The following is a 26,826-nucleotide window of genomic DNA, read 5'->3' as shown; positions in this document are numbered from 1 at the left end:
CAGACACTGTAATCACTGGAAGTACAGCCTGCCTCTAAAATAAACAGCTCCTGGAGCTTTTTATCGCCGCCGACAACATATGGTGTTAGAGACGACATTTTCAGTCAGTTATCGCCGTGGACTGAACTTGACAGATTGACAGAGGTTGAATTTCATAAAGGAGCGCGTGGCACGTCAATATCCATTCAGTACAGCACATTCTCATCTCTACAGTCACTCCAGGGAGGCGGGGTCAGGCTCTATTGAGTGGCTCTGCTTTATTATTTACAACGTACACACGCTTGATTCATTGTGTACTTGTGTATGTTTGCATTAGAGAGAACATGAACACTAATGGCCTCAGGGCATCTCTGTTAGAGGCAGGAGATCAGCGTTCCTACTTCAATTATTTGAGCTTCATGCATACCTGCAGTCATCACTACCTATCCCTTTCTGTTTAATACACACACACACACACACACACACACACACACACACACACACACACACACACACACACACACACACACACACGCTTACACATACATACACTTTAGGCTGTCAGTCAGAACAGCAGTCTATTTCCCTGTTGCCCAGAAGAGAGTACGCATGTCTCTGTGCTTCTGCTCATTTCATCGCAGCCGAGGTCTTTGTAGATTTGTACATCAGACCATTAGAGCAGCACAGCGTCCCCAAAGAGTGCACTCACCGTTGGGAGACTCACACACACAGACATGACAACATGCACAGGAACACTCGACATGCCTTGACGGCCCCTTTGCAGCGCAAAGAAACAGGAATGGCACCAGATTTTAGACATGGTGAGATTAAAAAATAAATAATAAAAAAAACAAACGTTTGATCTCACATGTATGGATTTTGTAGATAGGATTTTGGGGAGCAAGGAGGGTATGCAGAGTTTATAAGAGAGAAGAAAAGTGCAGGATAACAAATAAGGGGAAGGGCGCAGACACGTGCAGTACATGCTGATATAATTACTGTAGCGCTTTAAATGGTATCTCAGCTTTGGGCTCAATAGTTGATCAGCTGCCTTTATCTGCTCTATAAAAAAGGCAGTAATGTCACACTTGTTAATAATTGCTTAAATGCAAAAAATAGCGTAGAATATCACATGCATACAGAGTGCTTCACTTGAATAGAGTGCTCCAGTTATTCAGGGCTTCGCTTGAATAAAGTTGGGAGAGTTGCAAGACATAGATTAGAAAAAAAAAAATCAATGCAGTCGTCGAGACCAAGATGTCCTGACTTTTAGTCTCTTAAAGAAATTGATAGTATCTTTTCATTAGACCCAGTCTGGCTTGTAAATTCTCTTTCTAATTCTAAATCTGTCCACTCCAAAAGACCAGGCTTTGACTTATAAGTTGAAAGCCTGTGTCTCCAATTCCAAGCTGACACGACCTTGGTGCCATCACTCACTGCAAAGCTCAGACTTGACAAAGCATCCTGCAAAAGCACGTAAGTGAACCAATCTCTATGCATAGAATGTTTGGAGTCACCTTAAAAATGCCCCTCATACAGTACTACACCTCTGTAGTAGCAGTACTATAGTAGCAGAAGTTATTGCAGTGTCCAGACAAGTTTCCAGAATTATGATCTCTGCATCACAAAGAAGCTGGAAAGATTTGTTTGCAAATTTCCATTTTTTGCTTTGAAGCAACAGAGTTCTGCACAGTTATGATTTGTGTTACTGATTCAGCTGAATAAAGAACAAGGATTCTCTCAGGTACTGTGTACTGTAATGTGGCTGAATAGAGCACGAATAGAGAAGAGCAACCTCCAAGACAGGGGACAAGACAAAGCCGTGATGTGAAGCAGATGGGAGCTTGGGTTGGTGTGTGTGTGTGTGTGAGAAATACCCCTTCACAGCCTTAATCATTCATTGTATGTGTGTATTATAGAGGGTGTATGAGTCTGAGTTTGATTACCTTGACTTGGTGATTGGAAGGAAAAAAATCTGTCTGAGTTTGATTACGTCTCCTGTTGAAGCCTCCTCTGGTGTCTGCCGTTTTACATCACTCCGTTTCTACCATTTATCCTCTTTTTTCCTTCCTCCATCAAACAGGGTTTGTCGCCCTGCAGCCCTGAGTTGTGACAGAGTGGCGTTTGTCAGAAGCTGAACAATAGACTCTGCTGACCTCAGGATAACCCAGAGAGAGAGACACACACACACACACACACACACACACACACACAGCTGCATATACAGTCAGAGTATCATTTGGGAAAGTAGAAAGAGGAGAAGAGGTGAGAGAAAAGTGAGGACTTTTAAAAGAGCATATGGCACATGACAGAAAAGTTACTGTCACTTTAAAAAAGCTTTTAAGAAATGAGGGTTTGAAGCATTTAATGCTTGTGTAAGTGTGTGTGCACAGTCACATTTGTGTTGTTATTTTTGTGTAGGGGGTGTGTCTTTGTGTCATTTGTTTCTTTCTGTAATCATGTTCCTTCTCATCCAGATGTTTCCTTTCCACATCACTGACTCTTAAACGAGAGCCTGCTGCGGATCTTTCTGTGCACGTGTGCTACTGTACTGTTTCTGAGCAGCCGCGCATGTGTGTGTTTGCTCCAAGTACCACCCCGGTTGCTCTGTGGCGCGTCTAATTGGAGGCATTTTTGTGTCCCTGGAGTCCCCGAGTGTGTATTTGTGTTTTTGTAAGGTGAAGTGGTTTGTGTGTGTGCGCAAGTGCGTGTTTTAAGCGCGTCATAATGTCGCAGACCTGCTAGCCCTCATTTAAAATCTTAAGAGAAAGATCAGAGAATCCCCTCTGTCCCTGTGTGCTGTGAGGCTGCTGCAGCTCTCATCATGAGCTCAAGGTGTTTTGCATTTTGCTGCATCATGCCTTGATAGGCTTCAGGGAACGCCATGGAAACCACTCTAACCAGGGTGGCAGCGTAATGATCCGTGCCACAAGCTGCCTCTGCGCGCTTTCGACTGCAGCTTCTAGCGTCGGTTAGGGAATATATCCCAGGCGATTTTAGTCAAATGAGTGCAAGGCGAATACAGGCAGACTTGTGGGGGGTAGCGACTCTCTGTCAGACTGTTTGGCTGGTGACCTCTGAAAAATCAAAACGAAAGCCAAATTGGACTCTATTTAGCCACAACCCACCATCCTGTGATACAAGCACAGGTGTACGCAGTGAACAGTGACACCAATATGTGCTGTCTTCTTCTCCCACACAAATGACTGCTCTTAATTAATTACTGGCAGAAAATATGGCAATTTTGGAAGCAGCTGCTAGTATACTTTACTTAGCAACTAAATAAAAATGGCTCAAAGATTTCACAGGTTTTTTTTTCTTTCTTTTTTTCCCCTCCTGTTAGCCAACAGAAGACTTCCTGTATGGAGAATCTTTTTAGAGCGGATTATAATTGGCAACAGCAGCAGTTCTCAGATAAATGGGAAAATTTTAATTTGGTTTTGTATAAGATGGTGTTGTAATAATTATAGCAAGTTAAGTGCTGGAAGGCGGTGGCGTGTAGTGTGTGCGTGTGTGTTTAACCACAATCAGAGCCAACTTGTTGTGCCGGTTGATGATGCGTTTATTATCTTCAGATCACTCACTTATCAAATATATACACTAGTTTTTCAATCGCGGGTTTTAGAATGACAGTAGAAATGACACTTTCAGTGTTTTTTTGTGATTTGGTGCAGTTTCCTCTTCAGAGTGAGCCTCTGAGGCTTGGCTACACACTTAAGCGTTATCAGTTCACATGTAGTGAAGGCAGTGGGCCTCATTCACAAACAGTGTGCTTGCACAAATCTGTGATTTATCACTATTTTCACACCTGAATTTACTTTTATGCTACAAAACAAACTTAGAAGTCCCTCACATCAAAAATACAAACAAATAAAGAAGACCTGGCTGTCTTGGTTAATTTACTCACATCTTTAATCATTCATTAAAGAATGCTGGATATCATCACTTACAGTCTAATTTTTTGGCACTTTATCATCGATGCTGGACAACATGGATGTTTTTCAATCATTGGAGTGTTTCTCATTTTGGGCTCACAAGATGTTTCTTTTTCTTATTTTTCATATGGCTTCTAGATTTTTATATGATGTTTGATTTAAAACCATTTGTTTTCTTTCTCTCTCTTTTCTTTATTGAACCACAGTGAATGTCACAGGGGAAAGAGTATTCAGCACTCTGTGTTATTTCAGCCCAAGCCTCGCTTTTTTAACTGTGTCACTTCTGTGGAAAAAATTGGAACGCTGCACCTTTTGTTGCTTCCTCCTCATGTGCTGTTGTTTCAGTTTCTTCAGTCGGACTTTATTCTGTCTTTTTTACCTTAGCTCTACAGGCTTCTCTCTTGCAACATGTCTTATAACATCATGACTTTCTCCACTTTACCTCAAGCTGAACCTATTTCTTATATAGAGAAATGGAGGCTCGATGGTGTGCAGATAGTGAACAGATCGTATGCAGATAAGCTAAAATGTGCATTTTATAGTCTGAATCCAATGGTAGTTGTAAATAGCCGCCAATGACTCTGGTGTCTATGATAGAAATTTGTGTATTTTCTTCTGACCAATAATGAAATCCCTTAGGCTTAAGTCAATAAAAACCACAAAACTGGTTTAAATATGTATTATAACAATGGTTATTTTTTCTTTTAGCTCTCTTTTTTCCCAAAAAGTATTGCTCTGTGCAGGAAAACTCTGGTGGTGGTGCTTGCTGTGTAGACTAGAAGAAGAAACAACATATTCATGTTCTGATTTTTGATACACAGCATCTAGTACCTTGTGTCCATGTCCTCGGTCTGGCTTTGTAGAAGCTTTCCAGGAGTCAGCCTTCATCAGGCACTGACTCTTATTTTGGTCTTATTATTTTGCCTTTGGTTTGAGGTAAACAGGTACAGCATGATGTCTGATTTGAAGGTTTTTTTTAATGGAGACAAAAGGGAGTACCACATGGGCTTCAGACCTTGCGTTCACACTTAAATGCCAAATAACTTTTTTCCCTCTTTGTGACCGTCTGTGATTGCACCCGAATATCAGACAGCATATTTAATGCGCTGGAGGAAATTTGTTTCAGTTGTAGTTGTAGAGTGAAATTGGTATAGAATTCATCAGTCACTCTACTTTTTATCAGAATCAGAATACTTTAATAATTCTTAAGGAAATTATGTAATTAAACAGTTACTAGAGTTAATATTTTGTTTGAGAGTGACATGCTAGATTAATAGCTATACATTGATGAGCTAAAACATTATAATTAACCTTGCGAAAAATATAGAGTTTGATGTTAAAGTTAATCCAGAATGACTCCAGAAGGCAATCTTTGGGATTTGGCACACTTAGGTTGTGAGGATGAGTTCTTTTGGATGTTTCAAGATATCCCCAGTACCCTTAGATTACTATCAGCAGGTATTCATAACTCAACCGTGCCTCAATATGCACTGTTGTTTCTAGGTTGCTCTGACTGGTTTGTCTGTTATAGCAGTTTCACCCTCATCAAAAAGCACCATACTGTCCAGTGGCACTGAGATATTACCAGATAACCATCCTGAAGGTCACTTTACAGAATTATAGAACCATTTATTAGCATATAAACCTTGATGTAAGGGTACCACTATGCTGTACATATTATTCTTTGAACACTTTTATACAGATTTATTACCATGTCCCTGCTGGGTTAATTTGAAATCTCTAACCTTGTGTGAGGACGTATTAGGACTACAATGGTCTCGTTTGTATTGAAAGGTAATTTGATGTCTACAGATGTGTAACGTGCACATGCATAATCATACAAATAGGCACTAATACTCAGTGGTTTTGATAAAGAGGCTCGGCTAATGAATTGTTGCTTTTTGGTGAATTCCTGCTTTGACAGTTTGTGTCTGGAATTATTATTTGAAACATTTCAGTTGCGAAGGGATCAGATTTCTCTCTCCTGATCCCCATCCCGTCTCTGTCTGGTTCCTCTGTTGTCCCTCTTATTTCTCTCTCTCTCTCAGTCCCTTCTCTTACTCTCTCTCCCTCACTCTCTCTCTACATAATGAGGCTTCTCTGTGCTTCTATAATTAAAACCCAAGTGTACAGACAGAGAGATGGAGTGATTGAAGGATGGACAGGAAACTGAGTCATAGACTGTGTCAGTACAACAAACAACTGTGCTCTACTTGTTCCACCTAGTTGTGGATTTAATTGCAAGCTTGTTTTACAGCATGATGGCACTGATTAGAATGGATGCCTGTGTATACAGCTTTGACGTAGCATTTTCCAGATGCACACCCACTCATACGGTCTTTAAACCCTCTTCCTAATAAAATAGTCAATAGACACAGAGGAAGGCAGCAGAAGTAAGTAGTGAGCGAGGTGTCCAGTGACTAAGCAAACAGACAAAAGGTCACAGACGCTGGATGTGAGAAGTTTTTAAGAATCAATGAACAAGCAGATACTGGAGGTAAAGAGGTCAACAAACAGGAGCGAGCAGAAGCTCTAAAACTTAAAGTGTGATGCCGGTTTCTGCCTACCATGTTTACTGCAAGACAGCACTTAGATTTACTGTAGGTGTGTTTGTCTTTAAGTGCCCAGTGCTTTAGCCAGAGTAGTCTAAGAAGGGGCCCAGTGGACCCAGTCGTGCCTTTTTAAAATAGTTTTATATATCTTCCAACATGGATTAAGAAGATGTTTAAGTGATTAAGATGTTGACATAATCATATAAAAAATAAATGACTGTGTTTTATGCTCTGCTAACATTAGCTCTTAGCAGATAGCTTTTGATTTTATTGGGGACAATTGGGTGCAGAAAGGTTGTCGTAATGCGATGAGTTATGATTTCAGGGGTTTGTTGTGACAGCGACTCACTTTGGCTTAGCCTGTGTGTGTGTTGGGGTTTTTGTTGTGTGTCTGTGTGTGTATCTTGGAGCAAGAATGAAGCAGACGGAACAATTTTCTTTGTTAAATTGTAGAACAAGTGCAGCAGTGTTAATAGAACAGGCAACATGAGGGAATGGAGGAATTATTGTTATTTTGGAGAAAATAGGTGGAAATGTAGCAGAGGTACTATTGAGTTTGACTAGCTGGACAAATACTGTGTGAGTGTACGGTCTCCCTCAAGGAAATTAAGTGAGCTGACGATCTCAGTCCAGATGCCGATACAGACACTCTGGCTTTGGTTATTGGCTGATTTCAAGTACAGTTCTGATGCCAGTATTCAATTAAGTTGCATTACTCACTGTAAGGAAGAGACTGGGAATCGTTATTCCGCCTGTAAGGAACAACAACATTGCCTTGAAAAAAATAACCGGCTATATAAAAATGTAAAAATGCATGCTGACATTTCCAGTTGTGCTCCTTTCCTCTGCTCTTTGTTTCACTGTGTGTGCCCTTCTGCGCGCACACACACAGAGCAGAGCAGACAATAGACAGCTGAAGATAACATTACTCGAGCTGATCACACATTGTTACTGTAAGTTTTTGTCACCATGTGCAAACACTAACCAAACAAAATGAAAAAAGGAGAGAGACAGAGAGGGGAGAGGAGGGAGTTGACTGAGAAAAGCATCGTTGACGTCGCCATCTTTTGTTGTTAAATCATAATTAGGTTACAAACTACTGTAAATAAGCAAACATGGCGTGGCGAGTGTGAAATGCAAACTGCTGACTGCTCACTATGCCAAATCTATGAGCTCATCTTATGGAAGGGCCTAGCATCACATGACATACAGATGAAAACGCAGAATAATAGAACCGTATTGAATAGATCAGGCCCATATAGCAGTCCATTTAGATCCAGCTATTTATCCAGTATCAGAATCAGATTTGTGCACTGCTGCGCATGAGCACAGATACAGTGAAGTGAAAATAGAGTGACCCTCTTTCACTTTCAAGGTTTTACAGATCAGTTTATAAAACTACTCCTCTTTGCAAATTTTCTTCAGTTTATTGATGTTTATTTAGGGACAGGTCTCTTAAGGTCCCACCACAGCATATGAGTTAGGTGAGGTCTGGACTTTGACTGGACCATTGCAACACCTTGATGCTTTTCTTTTTCAGCCATTCTGCCTCACTGTCCTCACTGCCTCACTGACCCAATTTTGTCCAAGCTTTAGCTGTTGGACAGATGGCCTCACATTTGACTTTACAATACTTTGGTATACAGAGGAGTTCATGTCTCGTCTGTCCAAAGGACATTGTTCCAGAAGTCTTGTGGTTTGTTCAGATTAAACTTAATGAACTTAATCTGTGCTGCCATGTTCTTTTTAGAGAGGAGAGGCTTTCTCCTGGCAACACTTCCAAACAAGCCACACTCGTTCAGTCTTTTTCTAATTGTACTGTCATGAACTTTAACATTTAACACGCTAACTGAGGCCTGTAGAGTCTGAGATGTAGCTCTTGGATGTTTTCCAGTTTCTCTGAGCATTGCACGGTCTGAATTTGGAGTGAATTTGCTGAGAAAATTGGCAACAATCTTGAATGTTTTCCACAAACTCTTTTCACACTGTAGAATGATGGACTTGAAACTGTTTGGAAATGACCTTATAACCATTCCCAGGTTGATGGGCAGCAACAATTGCTTCTCTAAGATCACTGCTGATTTCTTTCCTCCTTGACATTCTATTAACACTCACTTGAATGCTCCATACATAGTACTGTTCTTTTTACAGCGACTGTACATGCAGATAAGCAGCATAATCTCTGTTGGTTTTTGTGATCCCGTCAGTCGCTGTGTGTGCATGAACATTTATTTTTTTAATAAGTGCTTTATTCGAGTTAAGGCCTCATGTTGAATGTGCACAGATGCAGACAGACATTGTAAAGTTTTCCCACAGTGTTCGGTAGTTGTGCTTTCTTTTTGATACTCATCACTGCGTGAAAAAGCGTGAGGCTCAATGACTCCAAACTGAGCGAACCAGCGGGATATACTGTTCACATGCCAGCTTGTATCAGCACATACTGACTATATTCAGGGTTTTCATAAACTGTTTTCACAGGATCCTGAATATAAATGAAATATTATTGTGAATCCAAACATGCTGATTGTCTCTGTGTGTCAGTGCTTCTTGCTGGGTGTAAAAGGTTATTGGAGTAGCATGCCAGTCAGCAGATGTTAATTTGAAAGAATAGATGTGGAAGAGAAAAAGAGACATTAAGTGGGGAAACAGAGCTGGTGAATGATGGGGTAGGCGGCAGAGGAAAGATTAGATTGGAGGGAGAGGAGAAAGATAAAAGATGGGTAAATGGAAGGAGAGATGATGAGGTGCTGAGGAAGGGAAATACGCTCAGTCGATTGAACGGGGCAAAGAGGTGAGTGTGTCGTATTCGTTGTTTGACTTGTGTTTCGTCTGTGTGTGTTTGTAGGTATGAGAAATATGGATAACATTTTCTGTCATGGCATTTATATTGTATGGAAGTTCAGAGAAAAAATGATTCATTTTGCTTGTGCCTTAGGTTATAAAGCAGATTCTTAAAAAAACTAAAGTGTTGGCTCCTGTTCACATGCTGAATCCCCAAGAAAAACACAAAACACTGGTGCTTATTGGTAGGAGAAAAGAGCAGATTATTATTAATGATTGTAACAAATAAGTACGATAAAAGTTTCATCTCTTTCATTTAAACGATCTGGTAAACACAGGTAAAGCCCAACAGGTCGAGCCTTCTGCTAGTAATCTCTCAGCCCTGTTGGCATGAACACAGAAATGGCTGTCTCCTAGCCAACAGCACATTTCTCCAACTAAACATGATCTTTAATTTGACAGCATAGAATAAAATATTGTTTGTAAAAGCCAGGCGGATTGCTACTTCTTGTAATTCCAGCTGTTTGCATCAGGATTTTTATATGAGCACCTTCATTAAGAGAGGCAATGTCCCGAATGGTTAGTTTTAAAGTTAACTTTAAATATAGTGACCAGCTTGAACTTAATTTGAACTTGCTTTGAGTGTCCTTCCATATGTCAAATGCTAGTTCTTGTTTCTAGTCTTTATTCCTGAGTTACTGTTGACGGTCTAACATATATTTGTTGGACCCTCTGCCCCGTGAAACTGCCACAATTGTAAATAATAATGTAAAGTTTCAGGATTACAGTCATTTTTATACAAATGGTCACATTTGAATAACAAGCAGTTAACAAGTTGATTAAATAAAGGCTCTGTAGATGTGTTGAACTTTAAGTCAGCACCGTGAATTAATGCTGAAAGTCTGCATTTTAGTCACATATGTATTGGCTTATTTAAAATTCACTGTGATGTGTACAGAGGCAAAATTACAAAAGCTGTGTTTCTGTCTAAAAACATTTGAACCTGACAATATACTGAAGTTGAGTAGTTGTAGTGTTACTGTCTAGAACCATATTAGACAGTATTTGCTTTCATCAGTGAGTAACTTTAAGAGCGTACAGAGAAACAGCTTTGATGATTTGCCAGCTCGTTCTTTAGGTTTTTGGAAGCAGCTGTTGACCAAACAGATTAAATTACTTCATTTTTCTAGAGCTGGTGGTTGAGTCTGTATAATCATCATAGGATGATTATACGGACGTTTTCATTAATGAGCATCTGACACGAAAAAACACAGACATCGCGAGGAAGGCAAGGCAACTGAAGAAGAACGGTAAAATACAACATACATGGGTAACAAACTGTAAGATTTTCATTAAGCTAAACGGGACACCAGAAGAGGCAAAAGTACTGATAGTGAGGAACATGGAGGATCTGGACAAGTATAACTGACACCAATGTATCAACTACACCAGGAAATGACATGGACACGTTGAAATTAGTTCTTCAACAGAAAGTAATTGATCTAGATTGTGAATATAAGGAGCATAATATAATAGATCCAGAAATAGATTCTGAAAGTAACTTTCTCTCTTCTTTTGTTAAAAATTGTAATTATTTCACTCAGGAACAATATGAAAAAGAAATTAACCTAGACGGGAAGCTCTCATTAATTCACTTTAACAGCAGAAGTATGTACTCTAATTTTGATTTCATTAAGGACTATTTGCAACAATTTTCTCGCCCCTTTAGTGTTATAGCCATCACTGAAACTTGGTTCAATGTCGATAAAGGAATAGATTTTTGTTTGAATGGATATGATTTAAAATACATGAATAGATTAAATAAGGCGGGCGGCGGGGTTGCTATATATGTTCATAACTCTATAAAATATAATGTTGTAACAACTATGTCTATGGCTATTGATGGAATTTTGGAATGTTTGACTATTGAGATTATGAATGAAAAAAAGAGAAATGTTATAATAAGTTGCATATATCGGACACCCAGTTCAAGTATTGACACTTTTAATGAATGGATAGAAAAAACGTTTGCTTCGGTGAACCAAAAATTATTATTTATCTGTGGTGACTTTAATATTGATTTGCTAAATCCAACAAGGTTAAAAGCCATTGATGACTTTACTGACACAATGTACAGCTTATCACTATATCCGACAATAACAAAGCCAAGCAGAATAACATCACATAGCGCCACTATTATTGACAACATTTTTACTAATGTCATGGATTTCCAAATTAATAGTGGCCTGCTTGTCTGTGATATAACTGACCACTTACCAGTTTTTACTTTGTGTGACTGTGATTTTAAAAAAATTGATACCAAGATCATGATAGCAAAGCAAACAATAAATGAAGAAGCAATTCATGCCTTCAATTTCGATTTAGCACAACAAGATTGGAGTTCGGTGTATGAAGAGTCAGATGTGGACAAGGCTTATGATAATTTTCTAGATATTTTTACTATGTGGTACAATAAACATTGTCCTGTAAACGAACACATGACAAAGAAAAAAAAGATAAAAAGTCCTTGGCTCACAAAAGGAATTATTAATGCTTGCAAAAAGAAAAACAATCTGTATAAACAGTTTATCAAAGTAAAAACAAAAGAAGTGGAACAAAGATATAAAGCATATAGAAATAAATTGACTGATATTATAAGAACGAGCAAACAACTTTATTATAGAAGAAGATTATATGAAAATAAAAACAATATAAAAGGAACTTGGGATGTGTTAAACAACTTAATTAAACAAGGATCTTCTGGAACATCATATCCTGAATATTTTACTGATGCAAATGGTGAAAATCACAACATGAGTAATATTGTCGATGGGTTCAATAAATTCTTCATAAATGTTGGCCCAGAACTAGCAGCGGACATCCCGTGTCATAAAAATGAAAATATCAGTAATATAAAATCAAATCCCTTTTCACTGTTCCTCTCAGCTACAAATGAGCAAGAAGTAATAAATATCACATTAAAATGTAAAAGTAAGTCTTCAATGGATTATCATGACATAAATATGTCTGTAGTTAAACAGGTTATTCTGAATATTGCTAGTCCCTTAACATATATCTGTAATTTATCATTTCAGTCCGGTTGTTTTCCAAAAAAAATGAAAATTGCGAAAGTAATACCACTATATAAAAGTAATGACAAACACAGTTTTACCAATTATAGGCCTATTTCTCTACTGCCTCAATTCTCAAAAATTCTAGAAAAACTTTTTAATTCAAGATTAGAAAAATTCCTTGAAAAACATCAAATAATAAATGTTGGTCAGTATGGTTTCAGAACGCAAAGAACCACTTCAATGGCGATAATTGAGGCAGTAGAAGAAATTACTGATACACTGGATAAAAATAAATATGCAGTTGGTATTTTTGTTGACCTCAAAAAGGCCTTCGACACAATCAATCACTCAATTTTACTGGATAAATTGGAAAGATATGGTATTCGAGGGAAAGCTGGTAACTGGTTAAAAAGTTACCTAACAGGTCGGGAACAATATGTTAGCATAGGGCATTACCATTCAGAGAAACTTGGTATTACATGTGGTGTTCCCCAAGTGTCAGTGTTGGGACCAAAACTTTTCAATGTATACATAAATGATATTTTTGATGTTTCTCAAGTACTTAAACTCATACTGTTCGCAGATGACACCAACATATTTTTCAGTAGCGATGATTATACTGATCTTGTAATGACTGTAAACAGGGAGCTAAAATTAATAAAAAAATGGATGGACATAAATAAATTATCATTAAATATAAATAAAACTAAAGCAATGTTTTTTGGTAATTTAAAATATAATATAGAATTACCAATTATCATTGACGGTGTACCAATTGATAATGTGAGTGAAAACAAATTTTTGGGAGTTATAATTGATAACAAAATTTCATGGAAACCCCACGTCAGACACATAAAAACCAAAATTTCTAGAAGCCTCGCAGTTTTGAACAAAGTGAAACAATTCCTTGATAAAGATGCACTTCGTACTCTGTACTGTACTCTGGTTCTTCCATATCTTACATATTGTGTGGAAGTGTGGGGAAATACATATAAAAATACAACTAATCCATTAGTCACAGTACAGAAACGAGCACTGCGTATTATTCACAAGGCTGGTTATCTAGATCATACTCACAAATTCTTTCTTCAGGCAAAGTTACTTAAATTCCAGGATCTGGTTAATTACAATACATCCATAATTTTGTATAAAGCTTTTACTAAACTTTTACAGGCAAATTTACAAACTAGATTTGAAATTCGAGAAAAGGTTTATAATGTGAGAGGCTTTGGAGAATTCAAATTACCCAGAACTCGAACAACCCGTAAAGGCTTTTGTGTGTCTGTATGTGGTGTGAAAATCTGGAACAGTCTGAGTTTACAATTGAAACAATGCAAAAATATTCATAGATTTAAATTTCTCTACAAACAGTTGGTCTGGTCACAGTATACTCAATGATTCTTTTAGTGTGCTCTGTAATGTCTGTTCTCTTACCATTGCTGGTATGGATTCCAAAATAAAAAATAAAAAATAAAGTGTGCGTATGTATGTACATATATGTACTTGTGTGTGTAGTAGAGCTGGGCGATATATCGAGTTTTCAAAACATATCGATATTTTTTTATACGAGATATAAGATGTGACAATATCCTTTATATCGATATAGTCTATGTTACGTTATAATTATAGTTGTGGAGCCGCAAGTTTGCCTCTCTTTCGTCCACTTTTGTCTCTACGCAACGTTACTCCGCCTCGCCTTCACTGAAGACAACTCCCCCTCCTACCCCATCGCTTCACGTGCAGGCAGCGACAAGACGGACACGGCAAATCTCCGTTAACGAGTTACTGCGCATCGCCCCATGCGTGGGGCTGGACGGCGTTAACGTGCTAACGAGCTAAACATGCTAACGAGCTAACAGCGCTAACCCTAAAATCCTTTCATTCTCTCAAAAGTTGACAGTGCGCCTTATGTATGAATTCTGGTTGTGCTTGATGGCCGCGAACCGATTTTATGTGGTACACGGCGCTCAGCAATCTGTCACAAATGTTTGAGTACGACTTTGGTAAACTACGGAGCTGCACCGCTTGATAGATTGTCGGCGCATTACGGCTACCGAAGAGCTTCGCGGAGTGATACGTACTGTCCATCAACGTAATATTACCGTACTGTGTGTGTATAAGGACCATAAATGGCACCTGTAAGAGACGTGGTTATGAAGTGGATTTCAAACTCCAGGCTGTCAGTCACACAGTACAAGTTGGGAACAGAGCAGCTGTGAAATCTGTCTGCCTTTGTTAATACGCTCAGCGTCTTTTAGTTTACATTTTGACTGCACAATTGTGAGCTCTTTGTTTAGCACAAAAACAACCTTGTTTTCTTTTATTTATGGAGCATTATTATTTAATGAATGCTCATAATTTAATTTTGAGTAATTTTTCATGTACATCTGTGCTGTATGTTAATAAAAGTGCCTGTGTGACATCTGGGACACAGCTTTGACTAAGAACTCTCTTTTTGTTCTTACTTTATGGCTTAAAAAAAAAAATATCGAGATATATATCTTATATCTCCATCCAGCTAAAAAATATCGAGATATGAATTTTGGGTCATATCGCCCAGCCCTAGTGTGTAGATATATATGTATGTATATGTATGTGTGTTTGTTACTTGTAGTTATTACTGCCTGTTACCTGTGGTAATGCAATTTATAATTTATATATTCTGTATTCAGTTATGAAGGCTCTAATTGTTGGTTGCGAGCTGCCGCTTAGATGCTTGTATCTGCCCGGGGCTGTTGATGGGTCTGTATGCAATGATGGGCGCAGCTGCGGGAAGTTTATTGTTTTTTTTTGTTGATGAGTGAGTATAGGGGTGGGATTTAATAAGTTTTCTTCGTCCCACTCCTTTTTCAGGCAAGTTTTGTTTTTTGTTTTGTGTATTTTATGTTCAATATAGGTATTTGTTGTGCCTGAAAATGAATAAATAAATGAAATGAATGAATGAAATGAGGATGGAGCTTAAGCTGACCTTAAATATTCTAAAGACATCGTGCAGCTTTGTCAGTGATGGACTCCATAGTGTTTTATGGTTATACAATGGACAAATTTGCATGTACGAATACCTAAAGTCACATCAATTACCTCATTTGTTCATTAGCTACCATGTGTTCAGCTGACACCGTGATCTGAATGTGCGGGCGGTGCTTTTTAAGTGTCGTCTGCATTCGTTAAATCCTCACTGAGGTACCGCCACCCTTCACATCTGTTTAGTAATTCACACACCACGAGTGTGCGTGCCTGCAAAAATTGTAGACTTAACAGTGTTTTTATCTGGGTTTCTGAGCGAACAGGGTACTTGCAAAGAATTAGTGAACGAAGGAGAGATAAAGAGAAGTGAGATGAGACTGAACAGAGAAGACACGTGGACAGAAGAGGATTGTGTACCAGAGAGAGAAAGGCGCGCAACGAGCAAGTGCAAAACTAGCAAAGCTTTGAGGACGATACAGATGGATAGGAAGGAAGAAAGAGAGGCAGAGTGTAAAAGTTGAAGATTGAGAGGGGATGCTGAAAACAGGAATAGATCAACAGGGCCTTTAATCCAAAAATAGTTTCTGCCCTTCCCCTCCTTCCTCCTCATCCCGACTTACCTCCCCGCCACTCCCTCCTCCCCTGTCTGCTTGTTTGGAGTGATTGAAGAAAAGGGGAGATGTGTGCAGCCTTCACATGTACTACACACATACACAGTCACAGACAGCAGTGTGTGCATGCGGACATATTGTGGTGCAGAGACAGACGGATGATGTCCATTACCAGGCCGAGCTGTCCGGAGCCAGGCGGAACAGCTGCAGCCAGATCGCACTGATCTATCACTGTTCTAATGAAGCTGTTATAGCCAGGCCAACCAATCAATCTCTGAGCCACTTAATCAATTAAACCATTAATCAGACATAGACCCTAACTGTTCTTGGCCCTTTGAGGGATAGTTTTATATATATTCCAAGACATGACGACAGAGGCACACAATCCTGTGCTTATACACGCAGGCACAGAGTCGGTCTCCTATAAAAATAAGCTCCACTTTTCTTTGTTGCTGCAAGAGGTCGACAAGCAGAACAGTTTAATGTGTCTTCGTTTGCATTTTCATAAGAGGTACAGCTGAATGAGGTGCAGTGTACACTTAGGAAAGCAGGTAACATTTGCAGGTGAGACACTCAGTGATAATTATTGTATCACTTCTGTTTCTTGTGCTTGAAGATTTAATTGGTATGAAAAAAATAGCTTCATAAATGCATTTGCTCTTTTTTCTGGCTGAATCACTCAAAAATGACTGTTTGGAGGTTTTGAAGAAAAAAAAAAGATGTTTTTAATGGTAACCTTGGGCTCTGGAGAACATTAATCGACATTTTGTAGTATTTTCTGGCATTTTACAAACTAATAGCCAGAACACACATTACTGATGATGTTTGTTTTAATCTCATATCATCTAAATTTAATGACTCCCCACAGCTGTCTTTCACTTTTTCATGTGGATTGCAGTAGAAAATTGCAAGCAAACTTGAGAATTTATGATCTGCTACTCAGGGGCCTGCATAATGTGACTGCTATAACTATTGCTCAGTAAGTTGCCTTCACTATTATTCAGTTGTCCAAAGTATGATTGGTAGTAACCGTCTTTATCTTTCAGTAATCCTGATTGTTATCCTGAAATTATTTTCAGGGAGACACTGTAAATTGCTGCCGTTATGAAAAACTTTTTCACCATTTCAATACAGACATTGAGCTTCTTAGCTTCTTTAGCAATTTATTTCCCCCTCATCAGTCAGCATGCAACTTAGCTTCTGGAGACAGCACCCAATAATTCAGATCTCTTGGGGCAGATACAGTATCTAGATACAGGATAACATATCTAACCCAACTTTTCCTGTTTCGTGTATTGGACACTGTTTTTTTAGATGGTATGGTCTAACAAAACAATGTTAGCAAACAACAAAATTTTGACCTACATTTTTTTCTTCTTTTGTTGGTGAGTGCCACCACCCAAAGGAGGTGTTATTTATGTTTATTATGATATCTCTGCTTGCTTCTCTTTCCTCTCACTCCCTTCTCTGCCCTCCCTGACCCTGGTCCTGCCTGAGGTTTCTTTGTGTTTAGAGGGAGTTTTTCTTCCCGCTGTCGCCAAGTGCTTGCTCATCATGGGTTGTGTGGTTGTTGGGGTTTCTTTCTAATACCGCAGGGTCTTACAGTATAAAGTGCCTTGAACCAACTGTTGTTGCGAATTCATGTTATGTAAATAACATTGAATTAAATAATATCCCCTTATAAAGCCAATGGTTGCTCCAGGGGACATTTCAGTCTCTGGTTGCTTACCTAACTCTGAATATATTTGTATTTAACAACTCCCTATATGCAGATTAGTGGTACCCTTCCGTTGTTGTTTTGTTTTTTTAATTTAAACTAACCCATGATGCCAATAATTATTTAGCCTGTCATCCCTTAAATTTCATTGGCTTTTAGGGTCTCTGGTCACCACATCACTGCTAGTCACCTCCTTGAGGCTTAAAAGTAATTTTGGGGGGTTAAAGTAATTTTATTGACTTAAATTAATCAATCTTTATTTTTCTGAAACAGACTGATTGCATTGGACTAATCTATGAGCACAATTAAGACTGGCAAACCCTACAGGCCAGCCTAATATGTCTAATATATAAAATCCACCCCAGAAAGCTGTCGGTACCAAAAACCTCATCCTTTGCTTATTAATTCTGCATATTCATATTCAGATATTAATGTATGTACCTGTGGTGCTGTGTGAATTCTGATATCTGATGGGATTGTGGTTATTTGATTCATGCCTTTGAACTAAATTGGATGAAACAGTGTCACTGTAAGGACTCTACGTGAATGGAATACAAGTTAAAAAAAAACTATTAAAGACGTATTCAGACTTTGCCAGTAAGGTACTTCATGCTGAATGGCTCTAATGAAGGTGTGCTGTGTATCAGGCTGTATGCTATAGGCTTATGGGCATGTCCTTTGATGACTTGGATGTCTGGTGAATCATACAATGCTAACAATAAAGTGTATTTGGCCTAAGCACTAACAGGTCAGGAAACCAGCAGTGAAGGAGCCCTTACACCCTGTTGGTGCTCTATCACAACTGTCACTGGGCATCTCTCACAGTATGTAGGTACAACTGTTTTGACTACGAACAAGTGATTTTCATTTTTTGACTTTAACACCTTTGGGACAATCCAAATTGGGACTTGTATAGTTTCATTCTGCTGCAAGTGTTTTAGCTTTAAGGGAGTACCCAAGGAAATGCCAGTACATGTTCCCCTCCGCCGATCTGTCCTCTTTTCCTCAAGGCCACGTCCCCTCACTCACTGGAGTAGTGAATGGTGAGCTGGAATAGTATCCTCTTGCATATGAACCTTATTTACTTATGCCAAGGGCCTCTTACTCACAGTTCCTCAACTCTGTGTGACAGAAGGGCAATGGGAGAAGGGTGGATAAAGACGAAGATGGGGTGACAATGAAGCAGTGTGAGATAGCAGGTCGCCCTGCAGCTTTCTGGATGAAGAAAAGAAGGAGGAAACAACCTGATTTAGTAGCAAGGCATTTCTTGTTTGTCTCTCCTGTGATCCGTTCTCCATCTCGCCCTAGGGTGGTTGGCACAGGACAGGAGAACACAAAGCTGTGCCATATTACAGCAACAACTTTTCACGTCAACTTTTGCCCTATCCGACCACTCGCCTTTCATCTCTCACTTGTCTTTTAATATTCTTCCTTTTCTCTCACGGGATCAGAGGCTCCTTGTTTTATTCTCTTTCTCCTGTCAGAGGAGAAAACTTGCAGAAGCAAGCACTCCTCTATGAATCTGTTTGTTATGCTGTCATTAAGCTCACAATATGAAGCCACATCTATCTCCCCTTTTCATTATATGCTACATGTTTTGTTTTCTGTTTTACATTTTTCTTGTTATCACTTTATTTTTCTGGTTGGATGTTTGTTTTATCAGTTTCATTGGCACATTTTCATTCATTTCCGCGCCTTTTGAGGCGATAAGAGGTAATGTTTAACGAGGGTTTGGGCACGAAGAAACCTGAAAAGTCTAATGTAATGGGAACAGCGAGGAGTGGAAATTAATTTGTCATTAAATGAAAAAAGTGGTTGTACAGACGGATAAGCAAACCCTTCTTTTCCTTTCAGACTGTCGGCAAAGTGAATGTCAAAACCTTGTGACATTTGGGAGTCCACGCAAGGGTGATTGACACCAACTTTTACCTGAACGTGTATGAGAGACTGGGCTGTGTGTGTGGGTGTGTGTTCGCGCATGATTGACATGGTAAATTGGAAAGGTCAACTGGTGCTGGTGTTTGGTACAGACAGGCAGACAGCAGGAAGATGTAACCTTGCCAGAGTCCACATTTATAGAGGGAAGGAGAATCGGATCCAGTGACAGGATTTTGCTCAAATAAAGAGAGTAAAGGTTGTATGAAAACCAAACTTTGTTATGTAAACCTGCTCACGGCTGTTTACATGCTGTGTATCAATGATAGGTCTCCACAAATTCTTCTTAGATTTTCAGAGACAGACGCACAACTCGGTATAAGAAAAGAAAGCATATTTTAACATCTGGGTCCATCAGGAATTGCCCTTAGGTCTGAGGTCAACGCTCCAGCAAGCTTATTATTTTACATGCTTGTGCGCACATGTGTTTGTGTGTCGAGACGGGTCCCTGTGCTTCTCCCTGTAAATGTATCAGTATTGGAAGTTGGAGCGTTGCATTTGTATCGCTGCTGATATGAATTTCAAATAGGTGTGTGTTTGTGGCTGTGCACGTATGTGTGTTAGCACGTGTGTGTTTCGGAGCAGGAAGAAGGAACAGAGAGAAAAGGGAGTGAGATTGACAGGGTAAATTGGAATGGTAAGGGTTTTTGAGGTTGAACTTTGGGTTTTTAAGCAGCCAAGGGAGGGAAAGAAAAGACCCAAACGCGCTGCTAAAAAAGTATTCTTTTGCTTGGGGAAATGTGACAGTGGATGTCGATGTGGGTGGATGCGGGGGGAACAAAGCGAAGCTGAGCCGGGGAATAGATTGTCACCGAGGGGCAAGGGTTGTCTTGTTGTATGTAGATGGAGGGAAAGAAGAAAGGCCCACTGGGGCATTTTATGTGATAAAGGGTTATGAGAGGTTGGGGTGAGTCATGGAGGGTTTCGGGGTGTTGCAGCAAATAGGTGACCCTGAGCTTGGGACTGAAGGTTCAGTACCAGCACACCAGGTCATCCAGAAAGCTAAAACAGTCACACATTACACACATACCAAGCACACAGGATTGTTGTACTGAATAGCAGGCACAGGAAGCAGATACTGTAATTATTACCTCTTGTACACAAACCCATACTGTAGACACCCTCATGTGCAGCGACATCCATGTGCACAATTTGCTACCACTCACAGAGGACACGGTGACCTCCGCTTGTTTATGGGTCCTTCAGGCAGGCGAATACACAACAGTGAATTAATGAATACAAATCCTCCCCAAGGTCGAGGCGTACTTAGGCACAAACTAATATTTTCACATGACCTCAAACTGTTTTAATAAGATTAATATCAACCATGATGCTGATGTTGGATATAAAGGCAGAAAATGACAGGAGCCACCTGTGCTACAGTAATTATCTCAGTAGTGCAATGCACATCGATTAAGACAATGAATGATCCAAGGCATTTCACAGGGTTCTGAAACACAAAGAGAGATTGGGAAAGCAGCGGAGGGAAAAAAAGTGCTATGAACGTCAGATGCTTTGTTGTGTCGTGAACACACGCACACACACAAACACAGTCTTTTGGTCTTCCTCTCCGTCTGTTGTCCCCTGATGTCCTCATTGTTTCTGTGTTCCTGTTGGAAACTGAAGATGACTCAGAATGACACATCATTTGAATTCACATGCAGGAGTGTGTGCCCTCAGACCAAATCCTGCATGTTCCTGTTTGTCTGTGTGTCTGTTTGCATTTGTGTGTGTGTTCCATGTTTGTGCAAGCCCACATGTGTGTGCTGTCACCCCGTTAGACTCTCCAAAATAATAGATTTAGTAATACTGCTACTTGACAGCACAAACTGTTCTCCACTTAAAAAGCCATGTTTGAGTGTGTTAGGAATAGTGTAGAACATTTTGTCCTTTACTTTCTGTTTTAAAAGGACTGCCGTTCAATACAAATCTCAAGAAACAATTCTTGAGATTTGTATTGAAAACATGATATATGCTCTGTGTGCAATTTAAATCGTACACCTTGCAATTTGTCTAAAACAGCACTACTAAACCATGTCCTCACAAACGTTCAGCTTTGTTTAAAACTGCTTATAGGTGAACTCAGTTCTGTTGGTATTATGGCATATGTAGTTTATAGATAAATCCATTTCAAAGCAGCCATTTTGACACTGTATACTAGTTAAATACAGGCGTTACTAATCACATTAATGAAGCTGAGTTCTGTTTAGACAGAGAGCCTTCATTAACTGAGACATGCCTGCAGATGTCCTACTACAGAGAGAGGTGATTGCTCACACAGCCTGTAGCTAATGCCTCGCTCACACTAGAGTAAAAACAGGATAGCAGCTTCCTTGTGAGTAGGAAAAATTATTGTTTCCTCAGTGATTGCACTGAAATTTTAATCATGCACCACCCTCAACCGCCTGTCTGGACTTAACGTGAATATCTGTGTATGTAGACAGCAACTGACTTGCAACACGTGTCACTGGATTCGTGATTTTTGCAGTTTGCATGTATTTGCCAACGTGACACGATTTAGTCACAAACTAATTGCAAAATGACTCCTTCTTATTGTTGTTTTATTGCTGTCTCGATGCGCCAATTTTTCTTTTAAGTCAGTTATTGACTGTAAGTGGTCACAGACCTGGTCTCTGCTTTTCAAGCAGCCATTTCAAAGACAACAAGCTTGCAAGTTCAATTTACACTGTTGCAATAATTTTGGTTGTGCTGTGGTCTCTGACCATCATTTCCCCTAATGTGACTGTACCATAACTTCCCAAAGATAGACCAGATTTGCAGATATGTGGCAAATAGCACTACTTTGATTTATCATTAGCTTGTTCTTAAAAAAATTTATCATCCTAGCAAGTTACTGTATTTTTTGCATATACTAGCAGTGGATACAAGCGGGTTAAGCTTTATTTTTTCTACATAGTTAAGCCTGTTGCACAGGTGATGTGATAAAAGACACTTAATGGCTTTTACTCGTGAAGGTTTAGACTGCACAGTAAAGTGCTAGTACTAAAAATGTCATCTGCACTGATCAGAGCTGTGCACTAAGAAGAAAGTTCAACATCTCAAGGATATCTTTTCATTATCTGGCATCACTCACCGGCACACTGGCAATCAGGCTAAGCGCTGAGACAAACATAGTTATCAACTCGATAAGTAAACCCATGGTTTATCAATCTGGCTACAAACACGTTCACGTAAAAGAGGTAGCGTTAATCTTCTGACTACCCACAAACATGAATTAGTCTACTGGCAGCAGTGCGTCTGATTTTACAAAGGAAGATAAAACTATAATAATAGAAAAAATATAAAGAGATTACACGCATACTGAAACCAACTCAGCTGCTGCCAACAAAGCAGTAACGTGGGGAAAATTGGGAAAAAAAATACAGACTGCATACGTTAACAGAGTATCTGTGCTCTGCAGTGTTGGGTAAGTTACTTTAAATTACTAGTTACTTCTATCAAAAGTACCGTAATTGTCGGGCTATAAGCCGCTACTTTTTGCACAAGCTTTGAACCCTGCGGCTTTTAGTCAGGTGCGGCTTTTCTATGGATTGTCCATGATTTTTGTCATATCGTAAGACGATTTGTTTTGTGTGTTCCGCTGTTGTACGGCACTACGTTGCCTGGCGGAAGGATCGGGGTTCAAGAGTGGTATGTTAGTCACATGTCCGTCCGCCAGGCAACGTAGTGCCGTACGAAGTAGCGCGAAAAACAAACTTCAAAGTAGCGGTACGCGTTCAGCGGGAGGCGTGGATGATGAGCGGCGATAAACTTGCGAAAAGCAAGTTGTGCTCAACTCCACCGGTGGATTCTGACAGCGTGGAAAAGTGTGAAAACATCCACGATCACCAACGGATTTTGAAGGGCTGGACTGCTGCATGATGGTGAGGAGGACACCGCCACGGCCCTTCTGAGGGTGTTCGACTCTGACACTGACAATGAGGATTTCTTTGGTTTTGAAAGTGACAACGAAGGAGAGAAGCGGAGAGTGGATGACGAAGCCATCCTGAGCCTGTTCGTTTCCGACACTGGAGAAGAGGACTTTGGTGGTTTTAGTGCGCAGGAAGAAGAGAAAGATGGTGGTGAATGACTGACTTTTCTTCTTGTTAAAGCTGTGTCACTGCACCTGAGCCTAAAAGGTAGTCCGAATCTATTTTTCTGGTGTGCTGTAGGCTACTGTTATGTACTACATGTGCAAATATGTACCCATAACTTGTTTTTCAAAATATTAATAAAAGTGATGTCTCCAAACAGCCATCTCTTTCCTGACAATTCCCTTTGTGCATATTCTCTTACATATGATAAGTCAACATTGAAACACCTGCGGCTTTTAGTCAGGTGCGGCTAATGTATGTACAAAACAGGATTTTCCCCTGATTTTAGCTTGTGCGGCTAATATTTAGGTGCGCTTTGTAGTCCGGGAAATACGGTAACTCAGTTACTTCAAGTTACTCGTTATTTTCAAAGTAAACCTTGGTTTTACTCAGACTTCTCTTGTTAATGTGTTGCTTCCATAACTGGATACCCAGCAAGATTGCCAGTCTTCTAGCTTGCTTACTTGCCACAAGTGCACTGTGCCACCTACCAATAGAAAGGAAAAAATAATGTGCACATTTCCACGAGAGAAATCCCACGCCTGGACCGTCATTGACTGCTGCCATGATTCTAGCCTACGTCACAGCGTCATGTGCGCTTTTTACATCCAACACAAAAACTGCAGTCGTGGTGCTTTCGATTGTACTCAGAACTCGGAAATTCTGCCTTTCGAATAGGAAGATGTAGGTAACACCAGACTGCAGATGAGCTGCATACAGGGCTGGACTGGGACAAAAAATCGGACCGGGCATTTTGACTGACCGGCCCACCATTATAGGAACAATCATAAAGCCTTTGAATGAAAACAAACGCTGTTGTGACAGTGATGTACACTGTTCTGATGGTATAAATGCATCAATCTATTAGTCGTTTGTTGTAAGATTCAGATAATAATTTTTTAAAAGCTAGACATTTTAAATGAGAATAAGAAAGAAAAGTATTTCCTTGTGCCCCCCTCTCCCTGTTAATGCCCTACCTGGCCCCCTGGCAACACTTTGCTAGACCCGCCCCTGCACAGTTACCAGCTGTCAGCTACGTAGAAAAAGGATCCTGGTGTTATTTGTCTCTCAGAAACAGTTCATAACTTCCCTTCAACTCACTCATGTGACCTAAAAGGTAAACCTGTTTCTCCATCACCTGTTCAGCTCTGATGATCCAGTAAGGACGTCTCCTGGTTTCATCTTCATGTTTAGGTTGCTGCTGTTGTGCTCTTTAGAAGACGCTACTTTTTAAAATGCAGTGTATAGCATTTAGCTGCATTATCATTAAATGAAGTAAAGTACGCCCACAGTTTTGAACAGTCAGCTGTGACCGCAGAGCAAAAAATGCAAACACAGCAACATCACATGTGATCAGTATTTACGAGCAATTCTAGCCTTGAGTATCCAGCCCTCCTTAGTCCTCTGTGGCCCTTCGCCTGATTTCATGTCACAAAGCAGACGGGTATAGGATGAAGGAAATTCAACACAGGCACAGTGTCAGCTGGCTCGACAAAACACTGGGTTACTTCACATAGTCCCTGGTTCTTTGATAGCAGAGATGAGTGTTTGACTATGGGAATCGCCTTGGTGTGGCCAACTACGAGCCGTCTCAGGAAACGCGAGCGAAGCATCTCACTCTGAACCATGGATTAAAACTCGAAACATAACCTAGTCCCAACCAGGTTATCTGTTGAGCATAAGTTACCATGGTGATTTAGCTGGTGAAAAGAGAGCCGCTCGACACAGCTCACAGGTGTTTCCAGTGTTGCAGACAAAGCACGCCTCCTCTCCAATACTGAACACAGCTGTCACAAGAGGTGGAGAGTGTCATCACAACAAGCATCAGTCTTAAAAGATATTGTGCCACTAAAAAAGGCCCAAAAAGAAGCAAATTTGTCTTATGGATGCATTTCAGTTCATAGGAACAAGTTTTGACATTTAATACCTGGCGATAGCCGACCACCGATTTATCTTATTTCCACAAGAAATGCTGAAAACTTTTGAACAGCTTATCCTTCTAAAGTTTTTCCCTCAGTTTGTTTTAGGAAGCGTTTTTTCACCCTCATGAGCTGCTTGCTCACTCTTTGTCACTTGTGCTATAGACTGTGTGTGTGTGTGTGTGCTCACCCTACGCACAGGCTGAGCGAACTTTGCATCAGAATCTAAATTAAGCCTCTGACATACATTTTTCACTGCGCACACACACACACACACACACACACACACACACACACACTCCCAGTATTGTAAAGTTGAGTGAGTGGCTGAGCGGCTGAATAGAAGCGTGAAGGGGTAGTGTATTGATAGATGAATAGTGAATGTAGATTTTCTGCCAGTAGAATGTCAATTCCATCATTTTCTCACAGCTTACACTCCTGCTACATCCAGACTTATGACAAATAGAGGGAGAAAGGCAGAAGGCGAAAGATAGAGGGGGAGAAGAAAAGACTGAATGAGAGACACAAAATTTGGTAGCTGGCAGTTGATGGATGGGCTGCAAACAGCTTGTCTTCCTCTGGACTCCATGATAACATAGCCTTCCCTTTCTTGCTGTCTGTTTCTCCTCGTCATCCATTTCTCTGTTTCTTGCCTTTTGTGTGTATGGTTTTTCCTCCTTTGTGTGTTTTTTCTCCTCCCTCATCTTGAGCCTCTTTATCCAGTATGCCTCCAAATCGCTGAGACTCTGCTGACTTGTGAAAGCTTGAATTTTCTTTTGCTTCTTTTAATGTGTATTTGGTGAATTGCTTTTTTTTTTTGCTGCACCCCAAGTAAATACTTGAAATCTAAATTATATGTCTCCCATTTCTCTTACTTCCTATCCCTCTTTTTCTCCAACTTCTTTTCATCTCATTCTCTGTGGCTGACGGACAGTTGGCAAGAAAAACCGCGGGTCAACAGGTAAAGAAGCCATTTGCATTTGCATTATCTTCCTTGCTCTGTCTGTCTAAACAGAGACAAATGTTGCCTTGATCCTTTCCTCTCTCCAGAAGTTGAGAGCTAAGAGCTGCTCACTGAAGCCACACTGGTTGAAGTGATGAGAACAAACTGTAAGGGATGTTTCCCCACTAAAATCTCACTGTTTTCTGCTTCATGGCTACAAAACTTAGAACTCAACATCTTTTAATTTCAAGGTCATCAACTCAGTTAATTTTAATAGAGATTGTCCATTCTGTCTGCTACCAACACTAAAAAAATGTTG

The 26,826-nt window shown here is 39.9% G+C and overlaps 1 protein-coding gene across 3 annotated transcripts in view; it reads left to right on the top strand.

The window, feature by feature from the left end:
- The window catches only part of LOC101472399 (protein sidekick-1), a 298,277-nt gene that overhangs the window by 164,812 nt on the left and 106,639 nt on the right, over positions 1 to 26,826 (top strand). For 2 of the 3 annotated variants that reach the window (XM_076884757.1, XM_076884758.1), the window contains one exon: positions 26,499 to 26,525. The exons of the other annotated variant lie outside the window; for it this stretch is intronic. In XM_076884757.1, the coding sequence (XP_076740872.1) occupies positions 26,499 to 26,525 (27 nt within the window). The remainder of the gene's footprint in view (positions 1 to 26,498; positions 26,526 to 26,826) is intronic. 3 annotated transcript variants of the gene reach the window in all.

The sequence above is a fragment of the Maylandia zebra genome, linkage group LG6, assembly GCF_041146795.1.
Source record: "Maylandia zebra isolate NMK-2024a linkage group LG6, Mzebra_GT3a, whole genome shotgun sequence".
NCBI lineage: Eukaryota > Metazoa > Chordata > Actinopteri > Cichliformes > Cichlidae > Maylandia > Maylandia zebra.
This window is presented reverse-complemented; position numbering and strand designations above follow the sequence as displayed.